This window comes from Mauremys mutica, chromosome 10, assembly GCF_020497125.1.
Source record: "Mauremys mutica isolate MM-2020 ecotype Southern chromosome 10, ASM2049712v1, whole genome shotgun sequence".
In the NCBI taxonomy this organism is placed as follows: Eukaryota; Metazoa; Chordata; order Testudines; family Geoemydidae; genus Mauremys; species Mauremys mutica.
In genome coordinates this window covers 60,576,061-60,598,061 of record NC_059081.1, presented here as the reverse complement: position 1 = coordinate 60,598,061, position 22,001 = coordinate 60,576,061, and the positions used below count along the sequence as shown (strand labels likewise).

Sequence of the window (22,001 nt, the reverse complement as noted above, 5' to 3'; positions counted from 1 at the left end):
TGCTCCAGCATATTTAAATCAAGGAAATCATCACTGACAATAAAGACCTATTAAAATAGCTCATTGAAAGCCACAGTTCCCCAGGCTGCTGATTCACTAATGAATAACAAAGGTCACTTCGATACAACACAGTGCAATGTATTTTTAGACCATATAGTGCAATGTATCTTTGTGCAGGATGTTTGTAAAAAACATCAGGATGCTTCCCAGAGGGAGGTAGAGCAGAAAGAATGCTTCACCGTGGCTGAATACAACAGAGGCAGGAAGGGCAATAATGCAATGAAATGAGAAACACGGTGGCATACATTAATTGCTGTTTGGTCCAAAGACTTCAATACATTTTGGATTAGGCCTTTATAAAGGGAAATTACATTAAGAATAGAAGAACCAAAGAAATTCATGAAATATCTGTATCCAGGGAGTCCCCAGCAAGAACTGTAGTTAAGGCTCAAAATCAACAACCTAATGGAGAAAGTGAACCCCCCGAAGTACCAGATTTGGATTGCTAAGCAAGCCCATTGTACATATTGAAAAGTTCTGTTACATTATTTTCTTCTAAGAAAAGAAAGACTGGAGTAAAATGATTTTCAAACTTTCAAATAAATTTTCATTGTCCTGAGAGAACTCTGAATTCTGCATGCAATCAGAAAGGAACAGGATATGGCACTGAATGGATCTTAATTACATTCTGTGGATGTTGTATCTAATTAGGAACACAGGTATCAGACCAGTGGGCTATCTATTTCAATACGTTGTCTCTGACAGTGGCCAGAATCAGACCTTTCTGAGAAAGTTTCACAAAATTCCATTGTGGACAATTATGGTATAACCCAACAAATAAGGAAGCTTCTTCCCAACCTCATCAGTTAGTTGTTGGATTATGCCTCAAAGCATAAAAATCATATTTTTAAAAATCCAAACAATTGTAAAAAAATGAACCCAAAGGTTCTAGAACACAATTCTGCAGTAAGAGGTGGATCCAAAGCTGCAGAATAACAGAACACTTGGTGCAGAGCCTGTGCTACTGGAAGTTATCAAAACTCAGTTTTAAAGATTTTCAATGCAAGATCTTCAGATGAGCCAAGATAAAATTCAGATCCTGAACTGAGCATCCATCCCCAAAGTTCAAAGGTCTGAGTTTTGGGAATTGGCAAAGCCCATCATAGAAATAAGTGCCAGCTGTGATGTTTACACCCAGGTCTACACTTTTCCAAAGTTCAGGACTGTTCCGATCTGCGGTTTTGGCTCACACACATCTACAGCAGCCTTCAACTACCCGAAGGGGGGTTCCAAACAGGATGGAGCTAGGCTGTTCTCAGTGGTGGCAGATGACAGAACAAGAAGCAATGGTCTCAAGTTGCAGTGTGGGAGGTCTAGGTTGGATATTAGGAAACACTATTTCACTAGGAGGGTGGTGAAGCACTGGAATGGAGATGGTGGAATCTCCATCCTTAGAGGTTTCTAAGGCCTGGCTTGACAAAGCCCTGGCTGGGATGATTTAGTTGGTGTTGGTCCTGCTTTGAGCATAGGATTGGACTAGATGACCTCCTGATGTCTCTTCCAACCCTATTCTTCTATGATTCTATAGTACAAACATAGTAAGTGCTATTTCCAGTAGAAAAGTTTAAATGTTTGATGGTCCCTCTTTTTTTTTTTTTTGAATTAAGCGAAGGATGAACATGTGGCGCATTCCACATAATACGAAACACTTGATAAACGCTTAAAAAGAATCTTCTTGCTGTTTTCTACATGGGAATAGGACAAGACAGCATTACTTTTCTAAGGATGCAAAATGGCTCTCTGTGTACCGAAGAAGTCGTCCTTTAAACTTTTAACACTTCTGGTGCAAGCTGATGCAACTCAAAATGAAATGTCTAAGAAGAAAAGATCAGGGTTAAGGGTTTTTTATTGATTCTCCCCCTCCTACCTCCACACTGGGATTAAAGTGATTTCCATTGTGACCCAACACTAGATGTAATTATAATTTCCATTTATATTTGTAGACTGTGTACAAAGAAGTGTAATAACGGACAGTCGAACATTTTCCATTGTCCATTAAAAGAGAAGAAACATTTCTGATGAAATCTCTGTAAGACCAAGGAACCACTGGCGTAATCTCTCACTAACAGAGCTTTCTTTAGATGTTCGATAACAAAAGAGAAGGGAGAACAGCCAGCTCGTCACACAAAAGAATTATGTTAAAATGACATTAGGGTTGATACTCGCTCCAATATCATCAAAGAAATTCTGCGTTAAGAGTGCTAACAAGTGGCTGTGAAAAACAGTTGTAGAATTCAGCAAATAATTTGTTTCTTTATTGTTTACAAAGTTAAGTGGAAAATACTGCATTAATGCAATGTTAAGGAGGCACAGTTCAAATTGCAAAAAAACTAGGAGATGAAAAAGCTAAGTTTCTGCAAGTAACATCGATTCAGCCACGTTGCACCTCCTGTGTGCTTTATAGTCTGCACACAGGCCCTCCTTTTTCACTTTTTATTTTAACATTTTCTGGGAATTTATCAGTGTTTCTTACAAAAATTAAAACATGGTAAAAAAAAGTGCAAAAAATTAAGGTCATATTTCACTGTGCTAATATTGGAGGATGGGGGATAGAAACAAAGCAACAAAGAAAAAAATGAGTATTGAAAGTAAAAACTTAAATACTGTGGTTTATTTCATGAACTGTACGTACACATATGCACGTGTACACGTCTTCCTCTATGTTGCCTTACTTTAACAGACAGCCTCACATTTGCACTTAGACTAACTTATTATTAACTTGAACACATCTACCTAATGCAATGTCTTGGATTTTCTTAACAAAATTAATATTTTCATGTATGTGTGTTCCAAATTTTGGGTGAAAAACAGTAAAAAGCAAATAATAGCATTGTAGAACCCAGGAATTTTTCAGTAAAAACTGAAAACGAAGGGCCTTGGAGTGCATTTAGGCTGGGATTTTCAAAGGAGCCTAAGAGAAGTAGGCACCCAATTCCTACCAAGTATCCAAGTTAAGCACATGCTTAATTACTTTGCTGGGCCTAAAAATCCTAGTCGTTAGCCCTAGCTCAATTCCAATTGGGTAATTACATTCTACCTATTACAAGTTCCCTGTAGTTTCAGTTGGATAGGCTCCACTGTTCTGCAATTTCTGCCACAAACTATTGGGTAGCATTAGTATGTACTGTTAAACAACTTTCACATTTCACTCCATAGGTGGCTGCATTATAGCCGCAGGTAAAGTGAGCCCTGGATACAATTTTCAGAAATGCCTTAGTAACATAAGTGATGATGGAGAGGCAAGATGTGTTAAGTAATATCTTTTATTGGATCAACTTCTGTTGATGAAAGAGACAAGTTTTCGAGCTTACACAGAGCTCTTTTTCAGGTCTCGTCTCTCTAATATCCTGGACCAACACAGCTACAACAATACTCCAAAGAAGCAATGCTGAACATTTTATTCTCTTTACATGTAGTTGTAAAGTGTGTTGACTGTTTTGGGATCATTCGATGAAAGGCACTGTGTAAATGTCAATTTTTCTTACATTAGAATGTTCCGGTGTTAATTTTCTACAGTTTTATTTTGGTTTTGCGCTGTATCTGCAGTATGAATTATTACTTGCTGTTGGTTGTACAGCATAACAGTACATTTGCTCCTGATTGGTTGTGGGTTTTTTTTTAACTGAGACTCATACAGTCCTGTAAAAGTGCACATGCCATTCTTTTTGTATATATCGCTTCTCTGTTTCTCAATAAATGGAGTCAAAATTCATAATGAAAATGCCAAATCCGTCTCAACAAAAGGGTGAAATACTGTCATATGAACACAGTGTGCTGATACCCTGATCCATGTAAAAAGTCATTCTCATGGATTTTCAGCTGTGAAATCCTGCTGAGATTGTTTTTGCTTGCAGGTTTTGTTGCGTCCTACAGTAGATTGCATGGCAAAATACCTTTTCTGACCTCAACAACAATGGCTGTTTTTCTTCTTTAAAGGAAAAAAGCTTCTACTATTAAATATGTGAGGACCTCCCACTGACTCAAGGCCCACTGTTAACATGCGGGCTTTTTACACAGGCTTGCTACTGCTAGTTCGTCTCTCTTCCACCATGCATGGCTTCCAATTTCCAAAGCTCGGTCTGACAGAATCTAAGACACATTTCACATTCTGTTTGTCGAATTACATCTGAAGTGGAACAAAAATGGTAGGTAATTCACTTTCTATAAAGCATAACACCTGCCTTCTCTCACTTCCTATGGCTATCAATTACTTCGTGCACAGAGGATGCTGACCAGAGGAACAGCTCCTAGCTCACGTTACTTCTCACCTTTCTATCAATTGCTGTAACATTTAAATTAATGCCTATTTGAGTCTTCTCGAAGCAGAGCTCTCTCTCTCCCTTTTTCCATTAAATGGCTCATCAGAGTGGATTAACCCTTTTAAAAGTAATATTTTCCAAAATGGGATACTTCCTGCTCAGCTTTTAACACACCAAAAAGGAGCACCATGTTAGCAAAGTGAGGCCCACATTAATATAGATTAAAGTCAGTAGTAAGTATGAATTTTGTTAACACCTACTTAATCAGAGACAGTTGTATTTTAAACTTTGCTCTGTGGCACAAAGATTTTAAGTGCAACAAGATACTAACATGGCTTAAAGACACAGTTAAGCTTTTAATATCGTTACTGTTTCCAAAGTTATTTAAAACTCTAGTCTAATGGTATATGTATTATATATACTCACATGCACACATGTATTAAATTTTTATTGGCATGGCCACATTACTTATTAACATTACTTGTGGTGAAGCCAGAAGTGTGTTATGCAAATCCTCCCAAATTAGGGTCAATAAAACCTTAGTGCCATTTTACACCATCTTGAATTTTGTTTATGCCACATTTTGAAGAAAACCTACAGTGATTGGTAATGTTCAGACCAGTAACAGTATTGGAGGTTAAGGTTAACATTAAGAGCTCATCTCTCTTGACAACTTGGGGCTAGTAACACCTGTTGTGTCCCATTGTGCCATTAGAAAAATTTAAATCCCTGCTTACCGGTAATGTGCAACATTCAAATCTAGCCCTGGAAAAATGTTGATTGTTTATATAGAAATATATTAAAAACTCAAGAAACAATCAACATTTTTCCAGGGCTAGATATGAATGTTGCACGTTACCGGTAAGCAGGGATTTACATTTTTCTAATGGCACAATGGGACACAACAGGTGTTACTAGCCCCAAGTTGTCAAGAGAGATGAGCTCTTAATGTTAACCTTAACCTCCAATACTGTTACTGGTCTGAACATTACCAATCCTAGATAGGAGCTTGGACCACAATAATTTTCCAGTCCAGGTTTTACTTGATTCATATTTGGGGAGAAGATAGATAGAATACTATGGAAGGTTCTTTCGTTTAAAAAAACAAAATAGTTGCTATTTGAAAGGTTGGAACGCTAGGAGTAGTCCTGGGTTGGTGGGCAGAGTACAGATAAGAATGTGTAAATGTGTAAATCCTGTGTATTACACAGCACCAGTTTACCACATTATTCTGGAATTTACTGTGTGGTTGAAGAAATGAAGGAATTTATTCATGAGTTCCATGATTGCATTTAGGTCTGACCCAACACCTGCTGAAGTCAATGGGAATATTTCCAGTGATTTCAATTGCCATTGGTTCATGTCCATATTGACTTGAATGTCACTTCTTGCTATTACTCAATGTGTGACAGAATCAGGTCCTTAGAAAATACCACACTTGGATACTATGCTGATGGGTGCAATAAAAGAACCTTGGATGGATAAATGGAAGAAGAGAAAGATGGATGAAAAATGAAATTTAGAAAACTGTCTTGACATGTTTTTAGTAGGCCGATATCTAAACTGTTCAGAGAAATACATCCCTCACTCATGCAATGGAAACAGTCTGGCTGTCACCTGCATGAGCTGTGTGGTAACAGCTGCACTACCAACTGCTTTTACTATTAACTTCTTCAGTGATCTCTCTCAATTCCAAATTAGGCACCTTTTAATCACTAAGATTGTGAAACTCTCTCCCCACAAGGTGGCCATGGCTTCACTGAGAACACTAGTGACCACTGACTTCATTTTTGTTAAGAAGTCTGTCCCTACTGCTTCTATATGGCTCAGTTTATCCCTCCTGGCATTCCATTTTATTTTGCTTTCTTAAGCCTGGTCTACACTAGGCGTTTAAATCGGTTTTAGGAGCGTAAAACCGATTTAACGCCACAACCGTCCACACTAGGAGGCACCTTATATCGATTTTAATGGCTCTTTAAACCGGTTTCTGTACTCCTCCCTAACGAGAGGAGTAGCGCTAGTATTGGTATTACCATATCGGATTAGGGTTAGTGTGGCCGCTGATCGACGGTATTGGCCTCCGGGCGGTATCCCACAGTGCACCACTGACCGCTCTGGACAGCAATCTGAACTCGGATGCAGTGGCCAGGTAGACAGGAAAAGCCCCGCGAACTTTTGAATATTTCCTGTTTGCCCAGCATGGAGCTCCGATCAGCACGTGTGGCGATGCAGTTAAAAATCAAAATAAAGAAAGAGCTCCCGCATGGACCATGCGGACGTGATCGCTGTAAGGGCAGGCAAATCTGTTCTATCAGCGCTACGTTACAGAAGACGAAATTCAAAATCATTTTTTTAAAATCTCCAGACAGACGCCATAGCAGGGGCTCAGCGCACTGCTGCGTGACAAGCGTAACGGAAAGCCAAAGAATCAAATGGACGCTCATGGACTGGAGGACTCAAGCTATCCCACAGTTCCTGCAGTCTCTGAAAAGCATTTGCATTCTTGGCTGAGCTCCAAATGCTTCTAGGGTCAAACACCGTGTGCGCGGTGGGTCAGGGCATAGCTCGGCAATTTACGCACCCCCCCACCCACCCCCAGAAGTGAAAGGGAAAACAATCCTCTCTTGACTCTTTTACATGTCACCCTATCTTTACTGAATGCTGCAGATAGACGCGATGCTGCAGCCGTCAACACTAACATCCTCACTCCCCCCCCCCGCCATGGGTGGCTGATGGTGCAATACGACTGATACCCGTCCTCGTCATCAGTCTATTGGCACATGGGCAAAAGGGCTGGTAACCATGCCGACTAGCATCAGTGAGGTCAATCAAGGGCGCCTGGCCCTAATTTTTCCTTGTAGATGGTGCAGTATGGCTGGTAACCATCCTCATAATAGCAACAGGGGGCTGAGCTCCATCAGCCCCCACCCTTCATGTGTAAAGAAAAGATTCAATTGCCCCTGGACTAGCAGAGGGATGCTGGGCTCCTCTTCTCCACACTCCTTACTGTCCTGTCTGGACTATCATAGCAGCTGGAAGCTGCCTTCCACTCATTTCTCACTAACAAGTCACTGTGTCTTATTCCTGCATTCTTTATTAATTCATCACACAAGTGGGGGTGCAATGCTATGGTAGCCCAGGAAGGCTGGGGGAAGAACGGAATCAACAGGTGGGGTTGTTGCAGGAGCACCCCCTGTGAATAGCATACAGCTCATAATTTCTGTGGGATCTGACACAGAGCAGCTGTGCTCTCTGGCTCTATGATACAGTGGTTCTCTAGTACACTTGCCCATATTCTAGGCAGGACTGATTCTATTTTTAGATACCAAAAAGGAGGGATTGACTCAGGGAGTCATTCCCAATTTTGGCTTTTGCGCCCCTGGCTGATCGGCCAGGGGCACTTATGACAGCAGCGAACGGCACAGTGCAAAAGGACTGGTAACCATGACCATCTTATTACCAATTTATGGTATGGTAGATGGTGCAGTATGGCTAGTAACCATCTCTGCTATCATGCAAAAGCAAAAGCATGCTTCTGTGTAGCGCTGCTGAATCGCCTCTGTGAGCGGCATCTATTACACATACGGTGACAGTCACAAAAGGCAAAACAGGCTCAATAATTGCCATGCTATGGCATCTGCCAGGGCAATCCAGGGAAAAAAGCCGCGAAATGCTTGTCTGCCGTTGCTTTCCCAGAGGAAGGAGTGACTGACGACATTTACCCAGAACCACCCGCGACAATGATTTTTGCCCCATCAGGCACTGGGATCTCAACCTGGAAGTTCCAAGGGGCGGGGGAGGCTGCGGGAACTATGGGATAGCTACGGAATAGCTACCCACAGTGCAACGCTCCAGAAATCGACACTAGCCTCGAACCGTGGACGCACACCACCGATTTAATGTGTTTAGTGTGGCCGCGCGCACTCGATTTTATAAAATGTTTTACAAAACCGGTTTATGCAAATTTGGAATAGTCCCGTAGTGTAGACGTACCCTTAGTGTGTGGTATCATTTGTGCTTGTAGTATGTGCGCTGCATATTTGTTAATGAACCAGAACTATATTTCAGTCACTGAGATTTATATGCCCTGTAATTTTTGTAAGATGTTCAATTAAGATGGCCCACAAAAAAACTTACCTTTCTATTTTCTTATCATATTTCTTCTTTCCTGTTCCATAATAGCATAGTTGCTAAGGGCGCTTTATATGTTTGTTATGAGAGCCAGCATCTTGATACTATGACAGCATAACACCTTCTTTAATATAATTAAACTACCACATCTGTCCTGTAAAGACTGGATAAAGGCTCGGTGATGGGCAGAGGTTATAAAAACCAACAGCAGCCTGCCTTATGAGTGGACACCAACAGTACGATGGTTGAACAGCTATTTGTTTATTGGAGTTTAGCTGAAACTTGATAGAAGGGGTAAGACATTCATGGATTATGCTGTTAGAAGCTTGCTGAAGGATATTGATGGAGCAAACTACAAAATTGGACCTACTACATTCTGTGTGTCAGAGGTATGTATTGATGGACTCTTTCCTTCTTCCTTTGCTAGCGGTATCTATCAGGTATTACTGCCACTTTTCAATGGTGAAGGCCTGACTCTCAACCTTACCTCCAGGTCTATTTATCTAGAGAAAGTGAATCTCAAGAGCTTGGGCTGGAAGAGTTGTCTTTTCCTCAACTTATTTTAAGTGAACCTCCAGGCAAAACAAAGTGCCATTTCCTCACTTTAAAAATCCAAGGTCTACACTTTTTCAGATTTCATTTATAATACATCTTAAGCAGCTATGTTTTCACCCTATGTATACAGATCTTCTATTTATAAACCAGCCAGTTGAGTTTCCCTATCTCTTGGTCTCCTGGGCGATTTCAACATCAGTGTTGATAATGCAGAGGATACATTTGCATTTCGTAGCACATCTCATTCCCCAGGTTTCACTTGGCATGTCACTCTGTTGATGTATTCTGTGGGACATACTCTTTGTTTTTTAATTTGAGCTTACTCTTTTTAATTTGCATTCACTTATCTTTTTTCCACAGATCCTTCATCTCAACCTAAAACGTTTTTACTGACACTTATTTCTTTCATTAATGTTTTGTTGCTGAAAATTTGTTTTGTTCTTGTACTCATTGGAGGGCTGGCTAATAGTGCTTCTTTTGCTGTTAATGAGGCCATGTCTCCATAATTTCACTATGTGTAATATAACATTAACTCAAATGCTTCTCCTTGGAGACAGCCTTTTTCTAGATCTCTAGGTTTTTTTTAAGCAGAATTTAGTACCTTTATATTTAGTGGGAGGCCCTTATGCCTTGACATACATTCAATCCTCTACAAGATTCATGCTTTTTGTACATGTGACACTTTAAAGAATATTTATTTATCCCAACTAATATCTACTTACAACCTAGGCCAGCTGTTTAGTTTCAAAAAATTAATTGACTTTTAAACCATTCCATATTGCATCAACTGGCTCTTCGCTATGAGGAGTTGAGAGGCTTTATTATAAAAACTGACAAAACCCACCTCTGTCAGCCCCCCTGTCCACCTCCTAAGTATTCTTCTGGGAGATCTGTTTTTCAGTTTTTGTTTTTTTGTAAGAAATGTCCCTACTGCTGTAGATATTTTCTTTGCTAAATTTTCTTTAGTTACTCCCATGGAAATTGCAGAGGTGGCCTGACAGCTGCACTTTGTGACTTGATGTCTTGACCCTTGACCTTCTTGACTTCTAAAAGAATGCCTTTCAGTAGTAAAGACCTAATTTGGCTTAGATAGGAAGCATCTTGTTAATTTCAACTAATGTTCCACTCTATTTTTAAGGAAGCTGAAATTACTCCTAAAAACAAACCGTCTTCACTTTCAAATTCTACGATAAGATTTTTGTAACTATGATCCTGCTTACAATCTTTAACCCCTCCTTTTAAACAAGAGTTTTGGAGAAGTCATGTCTGCTTAGATGCAAGCCCATTTTGTGAGATATGTTTAAAATAAACACCAACCTTCCCACTTCGCTGCTGGCTTTTCTATGCATGATTTGAAGACACTCATTATTTAAGACAATAAATACACTTGTTTATGATGTCTACGCACTTTTTGGGGATTGGATTTTGACTCTGTGTTTCAAAATAAGACTGAAGCCATCAGTGTGATACTGGGTCACGATTTCACCATAAAATGCTTCATGTACCAATATGCAGAAATGAGAGAATCTCCACATTTCTGCTTTGAATGGTTGACATGTATGGAACGATCATTGGTATCAGAAATTCCATTCAGGATTTAGACTCTGTCCTCCTCGAAGCATAATGACTTTTTTGACAGCTCTGGCTTTTAGGCAGTTTTTGTAGTAATCAGTTTTATTACCTGGCAGTGGTAAGTACAGTAAGTTAGGTAGTTAGACTCCACTGTGATTTTGGATTTAAGCTAATCTTTAAATGAGCACATCAGCTCAGTTCCCAAGCTAGTGCTCTATCAGGGAAGAACAATCTCTTTTTTCTCTGCATGTATTTCATCTTGGCTGTTTTATTGCAACTTTTTTCCTGGAGGTACTTGAGTAGACCAATATTCCCATTAAAACTGATTCAAAACGCACCTGTCAGGACTTTAAAACCAACTAAAACCCTATACATATTTCACTTATAATGAGATCATTGCATGGGAAGATATCAGATTTTAAGATTTTGCTGTATTTTCAATAAAAGGGCCACTGTTGAGATAAAAATCATATTTAAAAATGATCCCTACTCAAGTTACTAACATTACTTTAGATTATTAAAACTGAAAAAAAAAATCAAATGTTCCATTATAAATGCTCCTCGTTTATTATTGATATTTGATGTGGCTTGGACAATTAAGTTAGGCTGTTCACTTTTGTTTCTAGTTAGTCCCAGTTATATTCAATTTCTGATGTTACACACAATCCTCTTGTGCTTGGGTTTGCCACACTGAAAGTGATATATTTAAATTAAAACATGTAAAATAAAATTTCCATTCCTACTAAGTTTTGGAATCCCCTTCTCTCCATTCATCCCTTTTACACTTTATTATTATTTTTTTTAAACAAGATTTAAATTCTGGGCCTAAATTAAGTTAGCAGCGGGTCAGCGTTGTACCTTACAGTCCTTGTTGCAGCCTTTGTTCTGCTGATGCTGGTTTGTTTTCTTTTCCTGGCTTTTCAAGACAATGGGTGGCTACGTTTCGTAATTACCATGAACCACTAATCATTGGGTACTTTTTTACCAAAGGCAGATTGGCATTTTAAATCTAAAATTAAGTGTTATTTTTATAAACTTACATTTAATTAGCACAGTTAAGTATCCTTTCCTTGATTGTGAAAGCATTTTAATTCTTACAAGAAGTTCCATCATCACCATAATCTTTTTTTCCCCTTTTGTATTGTAAAACCGCTATTTGATGTGGCAGAAAACAAAAGTAACAGAGAAGGAGCTAGGCAGAGTGGAGATCAGACAAGTATCACATTAGGATGACTTCATGAGACCACCACATAGAATACAATGAATAGAAGCTCCCTGATTGAGAAACAATGGTTGACAGTGTGCCAAGATGAGGACAGAAGAGAGAAGTATGCAGAATGAGAGTGGCGTATTGAGCAAAACATTTCAGCACGGTCAAGAAACTCAGCACAACAATGATTCCCACAGCAATAAGCAACAGGAGGCAGATGGGAGAGTGACAATAAAAAAGAAAAACATTGAGAGCTCGGAGAATAATATAAGACATGAGGGAGATCTGGACTTTCCTAAGTATCAACCTAGCTATGAAAGAACCCCCTTTTGGGAGCAAATGGGGAAGTACATACAATCATTACAGTCAGGAAACTGACACATAGCTGGTACCAAGGGGTTACTCCTGGTACTCAGAAGGATTCAAGGCTCCAGATACTGAAGAACCATCATTTTAGATCTTTTCAGTATGAAAAGATTTATTTCTCCCCTAAGGAAGTTTACACTGGAGTACAGGGGCCAGCAGAGTTTTTCCTGCATCACTCAACCCCTTCTGCTGGACTGCAGCTGGAGTGATCACATGGTGATGCCTGATTCCCCACTGTCTTGCACACTGTAGAAAGGTCCCTGTGCGGGACCAGTATAGGTTACTATAGAGAGGTGACCAATAAAGGGGCCAGAGAATCATGGTTCCAGTAGCTACACTGCACAAGTGGCATGGAGGAGCTGCAGCCCCACATCCTGGACTCAACTGAGAAGAGTGGACTTGACCTTCTCAAACTGATCTCCCTGCATGATTGTGCATATACATCCCACACTTTTGCCCAGTTATATCATTATTAGGTTCCAGTGCACACTACAAACTTTAGCCAGGTGATGGACAATCATGTTGTAACCAGTGTTCTGACGTGGATGTTTCTGTAGTGTAGGTAGCCCCTAGGAGTGAGGTGGAGTCAGAGATGTCATTCAGACAGGCAGGAGACACAATAGGGAGAGGCGCTTGGGACTGCATTTTCCATCTGGGAAAACTGATGGAAAGGAGGGAGTTTAATCCTCCACTGTTCATGAACTTCATTGATTTTTTTCAAGATTTGTCATGTGTGGAAGTAGAAGGCAAGATCTGAGGCAAGTTAACCAGTTAAGATATGTGTGTGACCACATAATCAGCGTGACAATCAACAGTTTACAGTGCAGTGATTTAAGGACAAGAATGGATATCAACAAACATTAGTATGATATCACTAAGATAAATATAGGATCGAGTGGTCAGTGATGGAGTGGAGGATACAGATTAATTGTTGCTTATCCCAAGATGAGAAAGTTGCCTATCTCTCTACAGAATTTTGCAGGAAAAAATAAATGCAGCTAAATCAGAGTTGTTTCAACCTCAAGGGGAACATTTCAAATTCTATGATGACTGTAACGGGCAAGTATATTCTACTGAATATCAAAAGTTGAAGATTAGCTTTGTACAAATGCGTAAAATATACTCAGTAACGCAGCCTCCATGATGCAACAGACCTTTGATAATTCTCAAGATCTGTCTGGACTTGGATTAATAAATTATTTCATTGCTGATAAAAGTTTGGCAAGAATGACACATTTATAAACATACAACATATGGGTTATTCTGTACACTCTCTTTTGTTCCAGGTTATTGCTACTAAAGTTGCAGTGTATTGGCATTACTTGGAATACACATCTGTTGAATGTAATATCATTGCCATCCTCTTGCATGTGTTAAAAACAATGCTGCAGTAAGCAAATGGAAATTCCAAGGCAGTGTATAATGCAGATATTTAATTGAAGAGACAAACAAAGGAAAAGAGAAGGGCAGATAAGTTTTAAGCACTAGGAAAGGTGTCAGAAGATAGCTAGGTAGAACATCACAGGAATACCATCATAGGACAGAGTGATTTTTTTTTGGTTAGCTGTGTACCAAAGGAGAGCAGTTTACAATTTTAATGGGACAGATAATACAAATCAAACACAGAATGCACTGGATGAGCCAGATGGTGGTTCTATCCAAGAAGGCTGTCATTTTTAATTGGTAGGTGACATTTTTACTGAATCAGGTTAATACTGATGCAGGTTTCAAAGAAGAATTTTAAGGAATTATTCGCATGGCAAGAGGGTCGTTGCCTTGTACAGTGGGAGTGAGAGGCATTTCCAGAAGACGAAGGCAGCATGGAAGAGCAGATGAGATGAGAGTTGAAGGTTATGAAGGGACAGGTGAGGTGGGAGTTATTTGTAGCACACAAAGGAAAAGCAATAGAGCTGTAAGATGAGAGCAGACTTGTAGGCAAAAGCAGACTTCACAATCTTGAAATGATGGCAACTACTGTGAACTTGATGAGGAAGGCAGTAGAGCTTGGTGAGGAACCTACACCTCCTATTTGTCTCTTTGAGAGCCTCCTTTATGAGGGCAGCTATTATGGAAACTCTTCTTTTGCCCAGAATGGTGGGAAATGGCTTTTGCCTACATGACTGTCAATGCTGCCTCACCAACTGTCCTGCAGGGAAGGCTCCAGCCCCTTTGACAATGCTGTCTTCATGTCTTTAGTGAGAAATGTAAGCAGCTCAGCCTCTTTAATTTATCCAAGAGAAGGTTAAGAGATGAGGTGATCACAGTGTACAAGCACCTACCTGAGCAGAGATTTCTGACAGCTGGCAGCTCTTTAATCTAGCCAAAAAAGGCACAACAAGATCCAATGAATGGAAGCTGAAGCTAGATAAATTCAGACTAGGAACAAGGCACAATTCTTTAATCCTGAGGGTGAATAACCTGTGGAACAATTTACCTAGAGAAGTGGTGGATTCTCCATCAGTGAAGTCTTAAAATCAAGACTAGATATCTTTGTATAAGACATTCCATAGCTCAGGGATGGCCAAACTTACTGACCCTCTAAGCTTCATACGACAATCTTCAGAAGTCCAAGAGCTGGGGCACATCTTCTGGGGCTTAGGGCTTCAGCCCCACAAGAGATGCCGGCAGGGGTCGAGGCTTCAGCCCCACTCCTGCTGAAGCCATGAGGCCCGGCTGGTATGCTGCGGGGCTCAAGCCCCAAGGCCCGCGTCCCCACTGGACAGAAGTCCTTACCCTACATCAACCCACTGCAAGGCAGAGGTCCTGAGATTCCCCCCGCAAGTGTGGTGGGCGGAGAATGGGGTGGGCGGCATGGGGGACTCAGTGAGCCGCACCTTAACGGTAAAGAGCAGCGCGTGGCTTGTGAGCCACAGTTTGGCCACCCATGCATAGCTCAAACAGAAGTTATGAGCTTGATGCAGAAGCTACTGGGTAAGGTTCTAGGGGCCTGTGTTATTAAGCAGGTCAGACTAGGTGATCACAATGGTCCTGTCTGGCCTTGGAATCTATGATACCCCTTTTATTTACTGACCTAGGAAGTGCAAGTTTCAGAGTGGATCTTGAACATGAGTCTCCTGACAATGGCAAGGCATTGTGCTGCCACTTCTTTAATTAATACATTAATAGATTTCCCATCTTTATGGTACATCTTATATTGAACTTAAACACTCTTGTGAATGTAAAGTGCCATTCTGCTCAGCCCTCTTCTCCTTGGCCATCAAATGATTGATACAATCTGAATTCATTTCTTAGTCTTTACAGTTATTTTTTAATGCTCTTTTTGCCACAAACGCTTGTTCTTGGATGATATGAAGAACCTTGAGGAACTGAAACATTGACTTTTTTTTGGCATCAGCATTTCTTACTAGCAAGGGGGCTGAGATTTGTGGTATATATCACAGCATCACCAATCCCTGGGCCCGTCTTAGTGACTGTCAGCCCAGTTACTAGTCAGAGCCTACTATCGAATCCATTAGGAGAAAGGAATACCTCTTGGTGCTTAGGACATATTTCTCCAATTGGGGCTGCCATGAGCAAAATTATCGCTTACATTATGACGGACCACAATGAAACTGAAGTGCAAAACCAAACAAACCTGTGAGCAAATAAACCAGCTTCACGTTTATATTTGTGCACTGGTTTAACCAAGTAAATACTTCAAATGTGAAAGAGAGAGAGGTGGGTTACTGAAGACAAACAAACAAAAATATTTTTCTAGCTCCTCATATTATAGCCATGCTCCTATTTCCCAAATAGTACCCCGCAGAGCCTAAGACTCAAGCCCTTTTCCTTCTAAGAGGGAGGATTTACCATTGCTTAATAATACCATTCAGCACTACTCGGCTTTAGCCCTGGGGCATCGCATAACTACTGAGTGCCAAGAACTGTATCTTTCTTGCAAAGCTTTATGTTCTGCCTTTACCATTTTGCTTCCCTTCAGGAGATGATGTAGCACAGTGCAGTATGAGACGGGGACCTGTCACTAGCCTGCCATAGTAACACACCAATAACTCAGTAGATGACATTTGCCTCTCTCTAGATGTTTCCAAATAAAGCCCATAATCTGATACTAGCTTCGATACAAACTTGATCACATAACTCAGTTGGCTACTGATTAAGATAGTCACATATTAAAGCTTCCTTTAAGGCTGGTGCCTACTTTTTTTTTTTAAACAGACAGAAGTATTTCAACTTTTAATTAAAAAATAACCTTCCATAGAACAGATCCTGCTCCCATCAAAGCCAGCAGGGTTTTGTCACTGAGCTCAATAGGAGCAGGATTACCTCTATATATTTTAAATTCTTTGCTTCTTTTGTTGAAAAGGCAAGCACACTTACAGAACTGCATTTTCTCTAATTCTGCTATAAAATAGGGGTCATGAGCCAGTGAAGCTACATTGATTTACACCAGCTAAGAATCTGATCCATTGTGTATGGTTAAACTTCTCAGCACCCACAGGGAAGGGAGATGAAAACATAAGGCCATAGGGCAAAGTGCCACGGGTGTTTTAAAGCTGGGATTTGAACTTGAATGAAAGATATAGCAGGAGAGCTTGGGTATGCTACCAGAGACAATCAGAGCTTCTTTGTAGGTAGCCTCGCACACCTTCAGAGTTGAACAGGTGCCCTGGGAACGTACGGCATATTTTTCAAAATAATGTGATGGTAATCCTAGTTCTCTCTTGCCCATTTCAGAGGGATGCCAAAGCTCTCCTATTCATTCGTTCATTCCAATCTCTCATGCCCTCCAACATGGCTCCTACTTGTTGCCAGGTAGCAGTAACAGTTTTATTGCATGGGCATCTAATTATTCCAGCTATTGTGCTGATTTTTTTCCCAAGAGAAATCAGCCACAGCCCAAGCCCGGATGCTTTCCTTTCTGTTGCAGAAGTGTTCTCCCTTCCTCCCTGGGACTTTTGAAGCTTTACTGTCTGCTTGGCGAATTTAGGTAAATCCCACATGCTGGTGACAGAGACTTACTTTTATAAACCCGTGTAAGATTAGAAATGTGCTTAATTTGTTGGGAAATGGTTTCTGCAGCCCCATTCCACCACCTCTTTCTAGTCCTAAAAGCCAGTTGTTTATATTCAATTACACCTTTTTGCATTGATGGGCTGATAAAAGGAAGGCGAGAAGGATTTTGATAATGTACCGTTAGATCAGACTACTCACATTTTTTACAAATTTCCCACAATGTTCAAGATGCTCAGTTTGATAATACTGCCCATGAAGAACTTTGGGAAAACGTTAGCCTACTGCAGACCAATCAGGCTGCAGTCAGTGAGGGGCAGCGGAGCGAGATCTCTAATGGAGAATGTGAACAGCATAGCAGTGTGCAGATGACATTCAGCTATACATCACATTCAGATCAGATGGAAACAGCACCCTCCCACAGGTGTCCAATGGCTTGACTGAGTTCAACAACTGGATGAAGAGCGGGTGAATAAAGCTGAGCCCTGGAAAGAAGGAGGCGATACCGATGGGGAGAGGGAAATACATTGAAGAACATGCCATCTTGATAAGGACATCTATCTATCTTAAGGTTTTGTACTGCTGCCCATTCCTCACAGTATCCATGTAAAATAGATTATTAATGATCTGAAGGCAGATTTCCAGAGTTCTCGGCCTTGGTTTTCACCTGGACTCCTCTGTACTTCCGGAGATTCAAATGGCCAGCTCTGCAAAAAATCCGCATTTCCATTAGTGGCTGCCAGGAAGACTGCAGCCTCTTCTGCTGGATTCAGACTTTGCCCCGGTGACCCATTCATTTATCATCTCTGGGCTTGATTACTATGGTGGTTTCAGAGAAGTAAACTTACAAGAGCTCTTTAGAATTGGTTCAGAACACAACAGCCAGTCTGCTGAACAACACATGCAGCTGAGAGCACATCACTCCAGTGCTCTGCTCTCTCCTTGACAGAAACATTATGGAGGCAAACTACTGATATTGCATGAACCCTGACAGTGTGGGTGCTAAAACCATGAGATACTGACACCCCAACTAAAGTACAGTGTGACTCATGGTACAGCCTAATCTTAGGCAGGCAGAAGTGACTCCCTCTTTACACTGATCCCCGAAGGCTATAGAAAGTCTTGATAACTTCCTAAATTCTCCGTCCTATCCAGGTAAACCCTCAAAACCCTGTCGAGATTTTGGGTCTGGAGTCTAGTTTCCACTAGCCGAAATTGAGGTTTTGAGAAGAACATGGGGAGATTAATGGGTTGAATCAGATGGAACTACTCAGGAAAAAACAATTTGGTGTCATTGTGAGTAGCTCACAGGAATTGCCTACTAAGGATGTAGCAGCAATAAAGATGCAAAGGCAGTACATTTTAAAACTGAGAAAAAGGCAACTTTTTTTTAAAACTCTACATATACTTAACCTGTGGAACTTGCTGCTAAAAGATATAACTGAGGACAAGAACTTAGTAGGATTCAGAAAAAAGGACTGGACACATATTATGGATAATGAGAACAGGAAAAAAATATAAAACACATTGCTGGGAATCAAATGGCACTCTGTTAAGCAGTGTTGGTCCCAGTGTATGAGAGACAAGTGGGTGAGACTTTTATTGGACCGGCTTCTGTTGATGGAAGAAACACAGTTTCAAGCTTCAAAGAACTTTTCATCAGGTCCTTTGAGGCTTTGTTCCTCCACCAACAGAAGTTGGTCCATTAAAATCTATTATCTCACCCACCTTGTCTGTCTAATATCCTGGGACCAACATCACTAGCCCACCACTGCAGACAACCACCAATATAAGTTGATAAAAGGCAGTCATTGAACCACAGATGCATTCTGTGGTTTAAACAACACATCCTGCATTAAAAAGTTCTTACTTAAGTCCAACAATGCTGAAGTGTGTGAAACAGCTTTTCTTAGAGAGATCTTATTATTTTCAAGCACTGAGATATTCTAGTTCATATTGGTATGCCATATTACATTAAGGTCAATCAGCCTTTGCCATGACACAGTTAGAAAAACAGTCAAATGGAAAAAACTGAAGAAAAGCTGTAGCTACAATGCACACTCATTTATTTCCTAAAAATACCAGCACCGATGTGCCACGCCCTTTGGGGTGCCCAGGAAATGTGGCACTACTTGATTGTCTCACCCTCATTTAGGAAAACTTGCTCCTCCACATCTCTACCGAAGATCCACTTTCTTGCTTAGCATGCTTGGAGGATAAATATTCTCTATTTTCATTTTCTCCCCTCTGCTCTAACCTTTCTTCATTTCTTTTTCTAGCTTGCTAATTTTCACACTCTGCTATTATAACTCCCACAGAATCTGGATTGTAATCTTTGAAAGGTTTCCTCTTTGTCATGCCCTGCTGATTCCAGACTAAAATTATTCATAAAAACCCCCTCAAGCCCCTAAGAATTCTCTCCCCTTTCCAATGGGGTTGAGTTACAGTATATAGTTACCATACTGGAACAGGATTGCTAGTTACATTTTCCTTCCAGTAATGGTGGTACTGTAGGAGCTGTCACTGCTGCAGTGCAAACGCCTCACAGCAATGCTCTGTCATTGCCAGCTATGATTTTAGCACTATAAAGTTTGTCACAGTTATGCCCTGCTAAGACCTGCTATAACTCTAGCACACTAAGCTTCCTCAATGTCATGTTCTTCCCCTGTGGATCATGACTCTTGCTGACATGTTCAATGAGAATGACTTTATTTTTTTTTAAATCAACTGTCTAAATTATTAATACAGTTATAAAGATGGCACTAAATCATCAGCAGAAGGCAGCGACAAAACTGCAACATAATCCCTCATTTCAGAGCCAGGCGGCTGTTCTATGCAGATAGAATCAGTGCATGAGGAAGCCTCAATGATGTACCTGGGTAAGGATGCATATTGCCTTTCCATCCCTTCAAAGTGGAGATTGTGTGAACTCCCATCTGGACCTTTTCCAGACACCTGTGGAGAGAAGAGTAATTAGAGATGAAGATCAATTATACACCCCGGTTACTGACAATGCATCTCAAAATGATAATCAGAGAACAAATGATGCTGCAGGGTGCCAAAATCAACAAAAGAAAGGCAGAGCTCAGAGACTCCACAAATCCCATACTTAATCTTATCACTGCTAACAAGAAAGGGTTCCATATCAAAGGACTGTTTAGAACAGGTATGTTCCTCAGTGCAGTTCCCTTGGCAGTAGGCCAGCAGGGATACTGTAAACTTTTTTGGTTAGTCTCCCACCTGTAATTCAGTAAAATCAGGAGATAAACCTGATTACATAAAAGCATTTTAATATTGCTGAGTAATGCACACGTTAGTCAAAAGAAAGAATGAGTTTACATACTAGTTCCAGATCTGTTTATCATCTGTTGTTAATTTTTCTACAGTAAAAATGTGATATAAACAACCTTTGCTCTCATTCACAACACAAATCTAGAAGCTTTCCCTAACACCGCTGTAAAGCTGAATATCCAACAGGGACGTCAGTGCATTTTTCATGCTCTAGTGTCATTTCAGAGGTGAAGCATTAATGCACTCAGTGAAAACATCAGCTCTCTACTTGGTTTGTTTTCAAGATGGCAGCTCTAGTTGGCTGGAGTGTGAAATCCTATCAGGAAGGCTCAAACTGAGGTAAGAATGCTGAACTTAGATACTTTTAGCTCATAGGAGTTCTCCCAATTTCACTCACTCAATGCCTGCTGATGGCCCAAGTGTTAAGAGCCTTGTTAAAACGGAGCTATTAGTCTTTTCCTCCATAAATGCTGAAAGCTCAGTGACTGCATTCAGTGTTCCCTACATTAGTATGTAGTCCTATTCTGGCACTGCTAGAATCAGCAGTTTTATAAAGCAATATACCGTGAGGCCATTTAAAATCCTCTTCCCCCTTTACAGATTCATGGCAGAAGGGAAGATTTAATGCCTTTTCAAACACTTCTTAACAATTCATTAAGAAGAGAAGAATAAATCACACTCGGCTTTCTGTAAATGTCTGATTATAAAAAGAGGAATCAAAAACTAAAAGTAACATGTTTTTCACATTCTACAGGTTAGAGAGCACCCTTCTGTCAATCTTGGCATTTATGCACAATACGTCAGTTTCACTAAAGAGATTTAAAATCTGTCGTGATGGAAAGTTTGTGCAGTGAGTTAATTAGGCTTATTCACCTGTATATAATGTTTTCATGTACAATATCTCTTAGAGATCCATAACAAAATACAAGTCCAGTGTAAACAGATGTATTATCAGACAAAGTTGCTAGGCAGAGAGAGTTTCAGGAATTATTGTAGACTAGTAGCATTATGCCAAGTCTGCCGCCTAATATTCCGAGCTAATATTAGTAATAATCGAGCCTTTTGCTAAGTGAACAACTTATTCTGGAGGGGACCTTGGCTAATGCCTCTTGATTTGAATCAAAATGGTAAGGGGATCTTAAGGGGTTGATGAGTACCAGAAAATAATCATCTCTGATTTGAAATAACCCTACTTTAATAGTATCTCACTTAGGGGGAAAAAATCACTGTCCTAGATTTTATAAGGCAGGTAGAAGGCCAAACAGATTATTTTGTTCATTTTTCCACCAGTAAAAGTGACACGTTTTATACAGAAAGTGAATACAAAAATTCACAGTCACTTCAGCTGTTCTCACACTTCTAATTTGAGCAGTTTGGTAATTTTCCTTAAATAGCTGGGTACTCTGGTGATAGACAATCCCAGAACTTTTTGCGGAAAAGCAAAGGAAAGAAAACAGATTTAAGCTTTTGGTTACTGAGCACAAAAATCATGTAAAATACGGTCTACCTGCTTGATGCATGATAGAGGATACAGGATAAATGATACACACGGGTAGTTAATTCCAAATTCTAAACTGGAATGCAAG

General features: G+C 40.3%; 1 protein-coding gene across 11 annotated transcripts in view; it reads right to left on the bottom strand.

The window, feature by feature from the left end:
• PARD3B (par-3 family cell polarity regulator beta) overlaps positions 1-22,001 on the bottom strand; it is a 665,445-nt gene that overhangs the window by 18,825 nt on the left and 624,619 nt on the right. For 10 of the 11 annotated variants that reach the window (XM_045032213.1, XM_045032216.1, XM_045032214.1 and 7 more), the window contains one exon: positions 20,000-20,079. In XM_045032213.1, coding sequence (XP_044888148.1) covers positions 20,000-20,079 — 80 coding nt within the window. Of the gene's footprint in view, positions 1-15,594; positions 17,832-19,999; positions 20,080-22,001 lie in introns of those variants that run through there. The other variant, XM_045032215.1, reaches the window with a different exon arrangement.